The 15104-nt window shown below is 49.4% G+C and overlaps 1 protein-coding gene across 1 annotated transcript; it reads left to right on the top strand.

Annotated features, from left to right (window-relative positions):
- The first annotated feature begins 2261 nt into the window (after positions 1–2261).
- LOC139585569 (zinc finger protein 180-like) lies at positions 2262–3919 on the top strand. The gene is made up of 2 exons (XM_071418361.1): positions 2262–2640; positions 3360–3919. The coding sequence occupies exons 1-2, from the start codon at positions 2619–2621 to the stop codon at positions 3917–3919; spliced, it is 582 nt and encodes a 193-aa protein (XP_071274462.1). The 5' UTR covers positions 2262–2618.
- Positions 3920–15104: the final 11185 nt, after the last annotated feature.

The following is a 15104-nucleotide window of genomic DNA, read 5'->3' as shown; positions in this document are numbered from 1 at the left end:
TTAATAGTAATAAAATAATTATCATAATAGTAATACTATTAGAGTAATAAAAATTTGGACAATTTGAATTAGGACAATATGAGACAACAAATACAAAGTGTTATGGAGTCCGGGTACCTTTTTCTGGGCAGCACAAGCCCTAAAAAGGACACCTGTTAACAAAGGATTAACCCTTAAAAACAATAGCCTGTTGCATATTCGTACACTTCATACATGATGCATAAATTCCATTCAAACATGGGATTCTGGTCAGTGCCACCTTCTTCCTCTGAATCCTAACAGCGCCTTCGAGGCGGGAAGAAGTTCATTTCTTCTGATAAGAGGGCAATAAATTCTTTTTCTCTGAATGATTTAGGTGTCCTGGGGCTGCTATCTCGCTGCAAGTCCTTTCTTTAAAGAAAGTCTCTTACCAAGCATAGTTTCTATTTTAATATTTTGTAATAACTAAAAACTGTATTTAACCCACTTCTTAAGAGAATTAATACAGCATTAGTTTCTAACACAAGATGTATAATATTCATTTTCATATTTGCGAAAACCCAATCACAAAATATGCACTTTTCACAATTATAATCCCACTTACTTCCAGTCTCTCCCAGTATTGTCCCAGCTGCCGCCAGCATGGTTCCAGTTGCTTCCTCAATCAACTCAGTGAGTCCCAGTATGATGCCATTTGCTCCCAGTGGCTCCCAGTCAGGCCCAGTATGGGGGATGCTGTGCAGGGTGTGCTCACTGTGACACTCAGTCACTCCCAGTATTAGTCCAGTCACTCCCGGTATGATCCAGAGATGAGCCCAGTGTGCTCCCAGTCTCTGCCAGAATAAACCAGTTTTGCGCTACATGGTTCCAGTTGCTCTCTTTCACCCTCACTTTCCTTCCAGTCGCTCCCAGTATATCCCAGTGTACCCCAGTTATCTCTAGCATCTTTCCAGTTCCTTCCAGTATGATCCCATTTGCTCCCAAGCACTCCCAGTCAGCCTCAGTGTAGTGGCACTCACTGCCAGTATGATCCCAGTCACCTCCAGCCATGATCCCAGTTCATCCCCGTGTAAGCCCAGCAGTTTCCAATCACCCCCAGTATGCACCCAGTTCCTTTCAGTTGGTCCTAGTATGTTCCCAGTTGCTCACAGTGACTCCCAGTCACTCCCAGTATATCCCATTTGCCCCTAACATGGTCTGAGTTGCCCCCTGCAGGCTCCTACTCACTCCCAGTACAATCCCAGTATGATCCCAGTATGATCCCACTCTCCATTAGTGCAATCACAGTGTGCCCTGGCATGGCAGTATGATCCCAGTATGATGTCAGTACAAGCCCAGTACAGTCCCAGTCACTCCCAGTATGATCCCAGTATGATGTCAGTACAAGCCCAGTACAGCCCCAGTCACTCCCAGTACGGTCCCAGTGCAGCCCAGTCCCTGGCAGTGCTGCCGCTGCTGGGATCCCCCAGCCCTGTGTGCGTTCCCCCCTGGCGGATGTGCCGGGAGGAGCCCCAAGGGCTGGCAGTGGCCAGGCAGGGTCCCCAGCAAGGCCCAGTTTGGATGTGCAGCCCCCAGTTTGCCCAGTTTGCCTCTCCTTTGGCCCGGGCCGGGTTCCCCCCGCCCGCAGCGGCTGGGAGCAGCCGAGAGCCCCGCCCTGCCCATCCCGACCCGTCCCGGCTCCATCCCCGCTCCTGCCGTGGGCTGCGAGGGCTGCGGGAACGGGCACCGAGGGTGTGGCTGCTGCTGGGGGAGGAGGAGGAGGGAAGGGCAGGGATGAAGGGGGAAAAGGAGGTGGGGCTAGTGGGGAGGAGCAGGGGGAGGAGGGATGGAAGAGGAGGAACAAAAGCGGATCAAGGCTGAACTGAGGGAACCACGCCTTCGATTCCTGCCTGAATTCGCAGCCCCCACCTGTGGGATCATCGCCCCCCCCATGGCTCCGGTGAGCGGGGAGGGGGAGCTCGGCCCAGATATCCAGAGGGTCCCTGGATTGGGTTTTTGGGGGGATTTTGGAGAATGAAGAAGTCCAAGGCTGAGCGGAAAAGGCCCCTTGGGGGGACATCGGGGGGTGGCGGTGGCGGCTGCCAGCAGAGGCAGCCTGGAGGAGCAGAGCCCTGTGTGCCCCAGGAGGCCAAAGTGGGGAGCCCAGAGAGGGGGGAGCGCCGCCATTGGTGGGAGCCTCAAGAGCCTGGAGAGGGGCAGGGGGGACTCCTTGGAGCCGCTGCAGCCCAGAGCAGAGAAGGAGGGGAGAAGGGAGCCTGGGAGCCCAAACAGCCCCGGCATCCCGAAATGGGGAGAGCGAAGCAGGGGGAGCTTTTGGCATTGCTGGGACTGCCAGCAGCCTGGGCAGGGCGGGCACCGAGGAGAAGGGGGATCCCCAATCCAAGCGTGACCCCCAGTAGCTGGGACAGGGTGGAACCCCCGAACACCAGAGGGGAGGGACCAGGGACAGGGAACTCCTGGGTGGCTTTTTCAGGGCTGAATCTTGGTGTTTGGGAGGTTTTTCTGGAGCCCAGATGGCCGCTGACTTGTAGAGATGGACTCGGGCAGAGGAACCATCAAACTCAACGTGCTCATCCCTTGTTTTCCCCAAACCAGGATTTCCCCTTGCCAACACTTGGGAGGCTGCGAGGAAGAGGAAGATGCCCTGGGTCACTGAGGCAGGTGAGGGGGAAATCAGTGTCTGTTGAATGCTTAAAATCACAGGGTTTTGGAAAAGCTTCAAAAGACAAGCCTCAGAGACAGTAGAACTGATTAGAGCTTTGCAGTAACCGTAAGATTGGTCAGCAGAAAAGTTATATAAGTAGAAAGTAGGGAGAAATAGAACAATGGTCTGTGCATTAACACTTATCTAGAATAACTCCCGAACCTGCAGAAAAGTGTATCTAGAAAGATATTAGGAAGTTCCAAGCTTAATAATGGAGCTCTGTGCATTGTGTTTTAAGGCTTACAAGCAGGTATTGTATTTGAAATAAGGGAGCATTGTTTTAACCGTCAATGTGCTTATAGTGCTTGGATAGAACTACTGTCAGTATGGCTTTGCTTTGCGTGATTGGTCAAAAACCTTTTAAAGTAAGTTTGAACATGAAGTTCTTTGTCTGCTACCTGTGATGTGAGCTACTGGCATCTTCCCATTGTCATAACCAAGTAATGAGACAGATGCTGGGCAATAAAACAGCTCAAGACACGTTCCTAGCAGTCCCGTCCTGTTTGTGATTTGTGCACAGCCCCGAGCTGGCGATGAGTGCCCCTTTCCCCTCTGTGCTGCTCCATCTCCCAGCCCAGCAGGGCCCCCGGCTGCAGCTCAGCCCTGGGGGGATCTCCTTGCCCTTGCCTGTGGCACGGAGGCAAATCCCATGCTGTCCTTGTCCTTCCTCCCCCAGAGCAGGAGCTGAGCATGGAGAGCAGGGAGGACAAATGCCCGCGGCAGAACCTGGTGGCAGAGGCCGTTTTGAGCGGCTCCACGGTGCAGGAAGCCAACGGGGAGGAAAAGCCCCGGAGCTGCCGCACGAGGAGGGGCTGCAAACGCAGATGGCGGGGATGTGAGGGGGAAAGAGCCAGCCTGGGCCGGGAAGGCGGCCGGAGATGGAGCCAGAGCTCGGAGCTGGTGCTCCATGAGCAGCTCCATGATGGGGAGAAGCCCCACACGTGCGTGGAGATTGGGAAGAGCTTCAGGTGGAACTGCGACCTGATTGTGCACCAGAGGATCCACACTGGGGAACGGCCCTACGAGTGTGGGGAGTGTGGGAAGAGATTCAGACCAGCTCCCATCTCCTCCTGCACTATCGGATTCACACAGAGGAGAGGCCCTTCCAGTGCCCCAACTGCGGGAAGGGATTCAAGCACAACTCCAACCTCATCACCCACTGGCGCATCCACACAGGGGAGAGGCCCTACGAGTGTCCCCAGTGTGGGAAGAGCTTCTCCAGCAGCTCTAACTTGACCCAACACCAACGGAGGCACCGGTAAGGGAAGCCCCGCGAGTGCCCCGAGTGCGGGCAGAGCTTCGTGCGCTGCTCCAGCTCCATCCCCCACTGGAGGAGGCACTTTGGGCACAGCCCTGGTCACTCACATTCCCTGTGATCCATGTTGGGAACACACCTGGCTGCTTCTCCTTTTGGTTTGGCCTTAATTTTCCTCTGCTTCACCTTCATCCTTTAAAAACACCCCAAACTGGGTTAAATTAAGGAAATTGATCGAATATATCTGCAGTTCCATAATTTCTCAGTTGTTTTAGAGGGAATTTAAGATTTGGGGACACGTTCTGTGTGGAATGCTGCTGTTGCTAAGAGGCAGGAATTTGATCTCATCCTTCTTGTGTTGCTAAGAACTCCTCCCCTGACCCAAACCCCAACTCCACCCTTGGGATACCCTATAAAAACCCCACTGCCCTGCCTTTGCCCTGTCTTTGGGGGGTAAGAAATGGATTCCCAGAGGATCAGCCATTTTCCCACTGGATTCCCAAAATTTCAGCTTTTCTTCTTCTCCTTCTCCTTCTCCTTCTCCTTCTCCTTCTCCTTCTCCTTCTCCTTCTCCTTCTTCTCCTTCTTCTTCTTCTTTTCTACTTCTTCTTCTTCGTCTTCTAAGGGAGGAGGTTTACATTTTCCATTTCAGTGGAGGCTCCTGAAATGGGGAGACACTCCCAAAGACGGGACATGTAAAATAGGTCCTGAAATATGTAAATGAGTTTGTCGATATGCATGAGGGTCTATGAATATGCAACAGACTGATGGAATTAAAACCAGATTAATTAAGGGGTGTCCCCGGAAATAACTCGGAGGTCTCAGTGGCCATAACAACCTTTGCTGGATGGTCCTTGTCTCCCATGACATCAGCCTGTTGCATATTCATAGACTTTTTGCATATCCATAAACTACTTTACATATTCCAGGAGCAAAATTGGCTTCATCCTGTTTGGGGGTCCCACCCCCCTTCCAGATCAATTTAGGGTGTCCCATCCCCCTCTCAGCTCAATTTGGGGGTCCCACCCCCCTCTTTTCCCCTCTCTCCTTCTCCTTTCCAATCGTTCCCCCAGTCCCCTCCCCTGTGTTTGGTTTTGGGGGCTCCAGGCCCCTCCTGCTCCGTTTTGGGGTCCCGACCCCGTTTTGGATTAATTTGGGGTCCCCACCTCATCCCCAGGGTCACCTTCCCCCGGTCCCCAAATTGCGCTCCTGGCAACTGATGAGTCATCAGCGAGACACGCTCTGATTGGCTGGAAATTACCCCGCGCAGTCTCTGATTATTGAACGCAGTGAGAGGCCTTGGTCTGTGCCTGGCAACTGATGAGTCAGTGTCGGACCGGGCGCTGATTGGCTGAAAATCTCTGAGCGGGGCCAGTGCTCTGAGTTTCTGCCCAGCAACTGGATTGTCATCAGTGCCGCGCGTTTTGATTGGTCGGGATCTGTTATGGCGTGGGGACGGGAAGAACTGGGCTTGCTTGGGGTTTCTTTGGGTTTATTTAGGGTTGGTTTGGGGTTTATTTATGGTTATTTTTGGACTATTTGGGGTTTATCTTGGATTTTACTTGGTTTATTTCTATTTATTTGGGGTTCTTTGGAATTATTTGGGCTTATTAGGGTTAATTTGTGCTTATTTGGAATTATTTGAGGTTCTTGGGGTTTATGTTGGTGTATATGTTTTTTTTTAGGTGTACTTGAAATCATTTGGGGGTTTTTATTTTTAATTTGAGGGGTTTTTTTTTGTTTTTTGGGGTTATTTGGATTTGTTTGGGGTTATTTGGCAGACTTTTAGGTATTGTTTGGGTATTTTTAGGGTTATTTGGGGTTTATTTCGAGTGTTTTGGGGTTATTTGGGTTATTTGGGGTCATGTGGCGTCAAAAAATCAGGGAATGTTTCTCCTTCAAAAAACGGGATTTTTTCCTTAATAATCTGAGAGGTTTTCCCCAGGAAACCGGGAATGTTCTCTTAAAAATCCCGGACTTTTCCCAGCCAATAGCGGACGCCCCGCCCCAAACCAACCAATCACCTCCCCTCAGGAACACCGGCCTCCCCGTGTGCCAATCCAACCAATCACCGCAGGTCTCCCCTCAGCAATGCCCGCCTCTCTCGAGCTGAACTAACCAATCACCGCGCACCTCTCCTCAGCAAAGCCCGCCTCTCCCGCCCCTCTCCTGTCAATCACCGCGCCCTCTACGAAAACAACCAATCACCGGGCGTCTTTCCATTGCAACTCCTGCCCTCCCCGCGCCGCTCCAGCCAATCAGAGCCGAGCCTGAAGCGGCGCCCCCTGACCCCGGGGCCGGGCATGGAGCGGGCGCCCCCCTTCCACCTCCTCCGCCCCCCGGGACCCCCTCGGGGACCCCCGGGAGCCGCCCCGGGCTCGGGCGGGTCCTGCGGGAGGCGCTGGAGAGAGCGGGGGAGGCACTGGGAGAGGACGGGGGGCTCCGGGATCTGCTGAGGAGGCGCAGGAACAGGTGAGGGGTCCTGGAGGGGTCGTAAGGGGAATTTGGGGAGGGGTCTTGAGGACGTTTGGGGGGATTTGGGGAGGGTCTGGGGGGAACTTGAGGGGGTTTTAGCAGGGTCTGGGGGTGCTGAGGGGGCTTTGGGGGGGAATTTGGGGAGGGTTCTTCGGGGGGTGTCACGATCCGTCCTAACAGACGGGTTTCGTGATGGTTCGTGGATTTGATCTCAGGGTGCAAAAAGAACCAACACGGTACAAGGGGGTTTGCAATGATAATCGAAACAAATGCACCTTTATTGAATGACCACTGCAAAATGTGAGAGAGGGATTAAGGGAGAGAAAAAGATAGAGGAAGAGAGAGACAAAAGAGAGAGAGAGAGAAAGAGAGGGATAGAGCTACCAAACATAGAGATGAAGTCCTTTGGTCCAGTCCAGTCGAGGATCCGCCTGTTATGTCGGGGAGATCTTGAAATCTCTGGCTAAGTCAGAGGTTTTTATTAGGATAACTATTGGAAATTGTGAGGGAGGGGGGGAAACAGATACAATAAGGAATAGATGTAACAGGTAGTCCATGTTCTCAGCAGTAAACGAGAGCCATTGTCTTCTTGGTCCAGCGGTCACAACCTGCAGGCAAACATCTCGCTTTGGTCAGCTTGCCTCCCCCACACACCTGCCCCGGGCTGGGGGTTTCAGTGCCAGTCCTTGGAAGGAGCAGAGGGGCCTTTTCACATGGGGGTTTCATGTCTCACTCCTTGATGGAGAGGCTCCTTACATCTCAGTCTGTCTGTCACGGTGGTTGTAAAACAGGTGAGGGTCTTCTGTGGGGGGACCACCCAGAACTCAGGAGAATCCAGCCAGGCCGAGAGGTGGGACAGCTTCCAAGGCTGTTGTTGCAAAAAGGGCACGGTGCTTCCTTCTTCTTCTCATTGGGCTCAGTGTAGCATACAGCAAACAACACCTGTGAAAACAATAACCTAACATTGTGCTCTCAGGTCTCGAAGCCTTTGGCTTGTGTAACTTTCTCCTACAAAGCCCGAGATTTTCAGTGGTCCCCAGTGACGATCGTGAGGCAGATGAGGGATATTTCAGACAGACTCTCGCACGACCCTGTGACCCACAATTGTCTTGAAGGGATCGTCATCAGCAGGGCTCTGGAGTGTCGCTGATAGGTCTTCATGACTCGCTGTACGTTGGTAGTAGAACCCGGAAAAATAGGGACAGCATGACAGAGAGAGAGAGAGAGAAAGGAGGAAAAGAAAGGATAGGAAGAAGAGGGGAAAAAAAAGACAATAAACAAACATAATTAATATTGATCACAACAGTATCAATTTTATAACTATTTTCAAATGGTTAATTAATTAAAATAGTATTATTTTTATAACCATTCTCAAATGGTCAAAACAAATCACAAATATCAAAAGCAAAAGCAATAAACAAATCATAATATAAGCACTAACTTTAAAATGATTTTTCTAAACCAATTCACTAAAAATCAAAAGTAATTCCCACAAAATCATAAATGGAAATTAGGATTATTCCAAAACACATATGCTTCATTCATAATTGCCTTGTGTCAAAGTCTTGGGGATGTTCACAGTGCATAGGACATCAGCCAAGTTGTTTGCATTAACTATAGACGTCAATCTTGTCAGCTGTTTCATGCTCCAATTCATAACGAATGGGACTGCTGATAAAATAAAACCAAGCAGAATTGGTAGCAAAAGGATAACAATGGGATGACACAGACTGCTCAGGACACCCGTGGCAGTAGGAGACCACCTAAAAGAGTATCCCACCCCCTGTGCTCGGCATCTTTCTCCACCCTTTCCATGACATGGGGTATCTGTCTCACATTGTGATGAACAGTCACCAGGGCTTTCTGTGCGTTTTTCTCAATCTTCTCAAGGATTTCAACTAAGTCTCGATGGAGCAGCAGTTGTCTTACCAAAGTGAGATCCATCCCAATAGGAGTAGGCATCAGTTTGTGAATCAGTGTGTAGCTGGATTGCAATAGGTAGTGAGAGGTAACTGGAGCTTCATAAGAGAAATCACATCCTGTAATCTTGGTAAAGTTACAAGCACAAAAATTTGAATAATTTTTAGTATCTACTACAACATTCTCTACAAATACAAAATCACAAGCAGGTCTGAAGCATGCACATCTATTGCCTATATATATAAGGACTGTTTCAGAAGTCTCATTAGGATGAATTTCAAAATGACAGATATTTTGCTCTGTGTCTAAACAAATGTCTTGAGCTATGATTGCATTGCTTTCACAGATGAGCCCTTGTTGTTCTCGGACAAGACAAGATTCTAAATTAACATTTTGCCATTTCTCACCAATTTGACGGGCCCATTCCTGATGCTCATAAGGATAGAGAACAGCTCCATCATCATTCAGCCCTAATGCAATCATAGGAAATATCAAATGCACTGAGGCATTATGTATGGTTAACACAAAAGCCATGGCTATGTTTGTAATGGGATTGTAAGTTAAATTCACCAGGTTCCACCAGGATTGGAATTCTCTTTCAAAATCAGTGGCACTGTCCCAAATTATTTTCCAAATTTCAGTAGGAAAAGTGCCTTCTTCACCTTCTCTTATCATTGAGGCAGCAACTGACTGCATCCACAATTGTGCCTGGATACAGCTGAGAGCCAAAGAAATGTTGTTTTGTGTAGCACCAAGTGCATCATTTACCAATTTGTGGTCATTTACATTTACCTTTTCCCAATTTGTCAAAATGTTTGATAGCAGCCACTGGTGTGTTCCTAAAGCCAATGACTGTAGTGGTTGTTGTAACTTGGTCAAATCTCTAGTTGTCGCAGCCAATTTTATTCATTAATACTTCTGAATCAATACTCTTTAGAATTCCCAATCCTGTTCCCACAACACCGGTTATGTCTCTTAGCGTCCGTCTTTTAAAAGAGTTCCGCTTTTGCAACCAGGTCATCCAACCCTCAAAGGAAGTTTGCAAAAAAGGCGAACAGGCCGGCTGAATTTCTGAGACATTACTTTGCATCAGCAATTTGACTTGTTTAAGAGAACCATGCTGGATTGAACAGTATTTATTGTTGTCCTGTTTTCCTAATTATATCTGGTCCATTTTCAAAAATTCTTGGGCTAAGCATAAGCGGTGGTTGGGCTGGAGTGGTGGTGGTGTAAATTGTAACCAGTTGGGCTATAGCATTTACTATAAACTTAAAATGTAGGCCCTACAGGCCTACATTTTTTGGACCAAAGACAAACCACTTCTATGGTTTGTGCCAATGTAAAATTGTGCCAACAATCCTGTAAGCTTGGGTGCGTACAAACCTTTTCATGCTTATTTGTTTGATCTGTCAAAACACCGATTGAGGTTGCGTTACTATGGGTAGTTCCGTTAATCATTCGGATCCTATACTAATTTTTTTCCCCACTATCCCTTGAAGCTGCCAGGTTTTTTGGTTTTCCCATTCCTGCCTAGTGTATATCTGATTTTCATGCATAATGACAGTTGATAGGTTTAAATCCCTCACGTTTCCCATGGATCTGGAAAAATGAACAAAAGCCTGGGACCAAGGCCATTCAGTATCAAGTTGACTAAGGGTGCTCTCAGTCCTTTCTACCCACTGGGGTGTGACTACTGTACTCAGTGTGGGCTTTGTTATAGCATTTATCTTAAGTTTGTAAACCAGGCCTTTTAAACATAACCGATTTGTCAAGTTATTTTGCTAACGGCGTGTCACATAAGTTGGTTTGGCTAAAGTAAAATTATGCCAGCAATCAGCTGATTAATTTCTACAATCCTTTGTAATTGCATTGTTGGTTCTGGGGCCTAAAGTGTAGTTACCAACGTACTCCTGCCAGCAGCAGAGAGTGAGGGGAATTTGTTTGGTACACTCCCACTTTTTTGTAGGACACAGTTCTGTTGTAGGGATGTGCAAATAGTTTTTTCCATCTGGTTCTAAAAAATTTCCAGCACCTGCAATGGAGGTGGCTTTCTCATAGAGAGATCCTTCCACTTTTCTGCACGCTATCACAATCGACTCACCAATTGTTCCAGTTAGGGCTCTAGTCCAGTCCTTCTGATCCCATCCCCACTCACTTGGGCGATATATCTCAGAGTCATGCAGCACTATAGGCTCTAGGTTCAGGTGGTGACCCTTGGGATATGGTCCTAGAACATTAGTGTGATGGATGGTAGCTTCAGACGACGACCACTCAGCAGGATTCTGTCCACGGAATTGTGGTAGGATGCAGAAAAGTATCACCAGTGTTATCATGGTTCAGATGATCCTCATGACCCTCAGGGTTCTTCTGTAAAAGTAAACACAACAGAATCCTGCCACTAAGGGACAGAAAAAGTTAGAATGATGGAATTATCCAGTGTGTATTTATCCGATGCTCTCTCCCTAGAGCATCAGAGGCTACCCATGCATGTTTATTCAGAGGGGTTTTTAGCACTAGTGGTAGTTCCCCTACAGTAGGGAGGTCCACCAGAACAGGTTGTCCTGGGTAATATGCTGGAATCTTGAAATCATCTGGTCTCCCTAGAGAGGCAATTATGCTTGGAGCTATGGGGCAAAAGGCAGTGATTTTGGGACACCCATTTACCCCCCCATCTGTCATTCACACTTTTCACAGCTTCCCATAACTGAACATCCCAATTTCCCTCCTCTGGTTTCAAAAGTCATTCCAAAAGACCATTGGTCCTTTCCACGATCCCGTTAGCCTGAGAGTAGTAAGAGGTATGAAAAGTCCATTTAATTCCTTCATTTTTTGCCTAATCCTGTACAATTCTAGCAGTGAAGTGGGACCCATTATCAGATTGAATTTCCTGTGGTTTTGGGAAAATTCCAAACCATCCCTGCAATGCTTTAACAGTATTATCACCTGTAGGTCTTTTAAAAGCATTGGCCTGGACCATCCCAGATACAATTTCTACTCCTACTAGCACAAAGTGTTTAACTCCTGACTTCTTAAAGGGTCCAATATAGTCTACCTGCCACGCGTCCCATAAGCCTTTACCCTTTCTGAAATGCAGAGGGTCATCTTCCAAAGGATGTCTCTCCAGTCTCCAGTCTGCGATTGCTCACAGGTTGATACGCATGTTTTACACCTTTCCTTGGTGACAGGCCAACGCTGGGCAAGAGCTTCCTTGTACAAATCTTTCACACCTGTGTGCTGTCTTTTTTCATGCAGCTATTCTAATAGTTTGTGAGAACTCAGCACATCGCTCCCGATGTCCAGAGATGCCAGGAGAACCCTTGGGGGTCTCGGAAATCCTGGAATGTTGCCAAGAGTGCTTGGTGGCTTGATTTTGATCCATCCACAGAAGTGACAGCAGTTTGAGCACATGAGAATCACTTTAGAGTGAAGGGTGTAAAAGGGACACATTTATAGGGTGAAATATAAACTTTAAGGTTTTTGGTACAGGGGGGTTATGGAGACAAGATGGGGGGATCAGGTCGTGTCTCGTCCTTCTTCTTTCTTCTTCTTGTCTTCCATCTCCTGTGGTGATGTTGGCACTTGGGGATTGGTTTATGGTGAAGGTGTACTTGCTAATATGGGTGAAAAGTATTGGAAAATAAAAGTAAATATCATGTATGTAGATTTTAGTATAAAAAGACATGACCACCCCGTGGGTGGTCATGAGTGCCCTTGGCTGCCTTGCAGATCAGACCTCTGTTGGGCAGACAGAAAATTTTGTAGATAAGAAACAATAAACAATCTGAAGATCGAAAAGCTGAAGAGTCCAGACTCGTCCTTTGAAGTGTGTGCCACCCAAGAACCGCCCTACCCGTGTCCGGGCAGAGACAGAGAGCTGAACCCGACATTTGGCGTCCCTGGGTGGGCACCCGGTGGGTGATCCGGGGGGCTACCCGGCGGCGACCGGCGACCCAGCAGCATCCGGCGGGCACTCGCTGAGCCACGGTGAGCTCTGGTGTGCACCTCTTGCACAGGGGCAGCCTTGAAGTGCCGAGTGGGCAGCTCCCGAGCTGGACTCATTCCCAGGAGAGCACTGATAACTCCTCGGGAAAGCAGCCAGAAAGCAGCCAGGAGAGTCTGAAGACGCAGCAGCCACTGAGAACATTGCACTCCACTTCGGCTGAAGAAAGTTCGTAGCAGAACAGCCCAGATTGGAATCGGAAAGGTGCCTCCGAATCCATCTCCTGTAATCTGCGGGCAGTGACCAGGAGCCTTTGGACTGCTCTGACGACAAATTCGGTAAGAAGGTCAAGAATTAAGAACATGGGGATACACTTTCCCAGGAACAAATAGAGATTCTGTCCGACCTACAGGGCGTGGCAGACACACACACTAAGGGGATCCCAAAGAAAAAACTTAGAGAGTTATTGTTGTGGGTGCAGTGTAATTACCCGTACCCAGAGACACATTTGTTATTTGAAGTAGGTTTTTGGCAAGAAGTTAATAGACACCTATATTTTTTAGCCACCAATGATGATAAGACAGCCTTGAAATTGCGGTCTTCAACAAGAATTATGTTAGAGGCGACCTCGACTCAATTTAGAGGGTCAGCCAGGCAACAACTTGTTGCAAGTCCCACAGGGGCAGAGGGAGGAGAGCAAGGTTTGAAACGGAGATTGGCTCTGATCCCGATTGGCCCGGGGGAAAAAGTGCCCGAGAAAGGGGGACAAGGAAAAAGTCATTGCCTTCAGTCCCACCATCCCGAAGACCCAAGGGAACCCCAAAGCGTCCTGAGACCCCGGAGAGTGCAGGGGCTTCAGGCTCCGACTGAGACACAGATGATACCATTCCACTCCCTGATGAAATGAGGTTTTCTCCCAGCGATATCAAGGAGACAGGTCGCTCTTTAGGAGCATACCGCCCCGATTCGCAGGAGTCAGAGGGAGAGGAGGTGGCAAAAGTGGCGGAGTCGGGGAGGGGGGGTTCAAAGGGAACAAGAGGGAAGGGGGGATGCGCTCTCTCGCGGCAGGCGCGGTGGCGCGGTGGCGGCGGCTGGCGGGAGGGGCACGGAAGCGATGGGGGACACGGGTTCTGGTGTGGCTTTTGCGAGCGCAGCGTCAAGGGCGGCGGCAGCCTCGGCTGGCGCGGTGCCAAAAGTGCGCGTGATGAGCAAGGCTCGCGGGAGAGCTGGGGAGGGCTCTCAAACCGACGCGGCAGCGTCAGACACGGGTAGAAAGGGCGGGGCGGCTGCAGGGCTCCAGCAGGCTACTGTGGGGGGACGCAGGGGACGCGTGGTGGTGACGTCAGACCCGGAAATCTGGACGCGGAGATCGGCTCGAAACACGGCGCGAAAGGGGATACCGGCAGGGGGAGGGCCGCGCGCTTTGGCGGGGGGTGTGGCTACAGCGTCAGAGGAGGAGGAGAGAGGGACAGGAACAGACAATAGGGAGGAGACTTCGGAGGTGGAGCGGGACGGAGACAGTGACGTCAGTACAGGGGAGGCAGGGGGCGTTCCCGAAGGCGCGCGTGCGCGGGAGGTGCGTGCTGAGCGAGGACGGGGGCAGGTCTGATCCCCTGTGACGTCTTGGGCAATGAGGAGGGGCCACGCTTGGGGTTCAACATCCCAGGGCTCCACCCCCTCTCCGGTCCCAATGCCTTTAGCCTCAATCCCTATGGTTCAAACCTCTTCCACTCAAAAGAAACATTCAAGTATTCAACCCTCAATGCCAGCTCAGTCAACAGCCATGCAAACTCGGTCTCAAACATGATTGCAAGCGTTGCAGTCTGACAAGCAGGAACTGATCAAGTTCGTGTCGTCATCACGGTCGTCCAGGCAGGCGACAGCGCCACCTCGTGGAGGGATGACCACACTGCAGGGCATGTCGGACCTGCTCGACATCGCCACCACATCACCTGCTGGCCAAACTGCGACAATGCAACAATTTTTTCCAACGATATATAAAAGGAAAACCACATTAAAGAAAACAAAAACAACAACAGCAACACAACAAAAGGATAATTTTCCATCAACTTCAGGATCATATGAAGTTGAAGACAGCTCAGATGAAGCACAGCCTCAAGGAGAAGAAATGATACACATTACAGCAAGAGAGGGAATTCCAGCATGGATGCTTTCAGTAGCGGAAGCAGCAAGAAATCTTCTGCAGTCTTTTGATGCAGCAAAAAGAACACGTTCAAGAGAACCTCAAGTTTCTTTTTCAGATTTAGGAGCAAGACCGAAAACCTCAAGTCAAAGAACATGGAGCGAAGGATCACCAAGAGCCTCCACGATTCCATTGTGCAGGCAATGGCCAATGGAGTTTCCAAAGGAGGAAGAAGAACGACCGATAGAAGCAATAGACTGGAAGGAAATTAGAAATGAATTATCAAAAGAAAAGGGTCTGATCAGAGGATCAGGAGACATAATAATGCCAGTGACATATGATGCACAAGGTCAAAATCCAAGGTGGGAAAGGTTGGGTCATGAAGTGATCAAAGACTTATCAAAGGCCATTCAGAACAACGGTCTGAATTCACAATTCTTCAAACAGCTCCTGAAGGGGACATTCAATACGTGTGATTTCATGCCATTTGACATTCGATGTTTTGTGTCAATGATTCTTAAAGGGTCCTTTCAAACTAATCACTTGGGGCAAGGGTTTCGCTTGTGTTTCCACAGGGCGAGGTCTGAAGTGGGTGTCAGCGCGACACGTGAAGCCATTTCGGACAAGAGAGCAAGAGAGCACTGATCCCAGAAGCAGAGAAACGAGCACGCAGACGGAGGAAGAAACT

This window comes from Agelaius tricolor, unplaced genomic scaffold, assembly GCF_023055355.1.
Source record: "Agelaius tricolor isolate 1412-34295 unplaced genomic scaffold, bAgeTri1.0.p SCAF_84, whole genome shotgun sequence".
Classification (NCBI taxonomy): Eukaryota; Metazoa; Chordata; class Aves; order Passeriformes; family Icteridae; genus Agelaius; species Agelaius tricolor.
Note: the sequence above shows the minus strand (reverse complement) of the source record. Positions and strands in the feature narration are given on the sequence as shown.

Bases quoted from the DNA above. Each gene is read 5' to 3' on its own strand.
- LOC139585569 (XM_071418361.1), top strand. From the start codon at position 2,619: ATGCCCTGGGTCACTGAGGCAG. The intron at 2,641-3,359 runs GTGAGGGGGAAA...TTCCTCCCCCAG, and splicing joins GCCCTGGGTCACTGAGGCAG to AGCAGGAGCTGAGCATGGAG.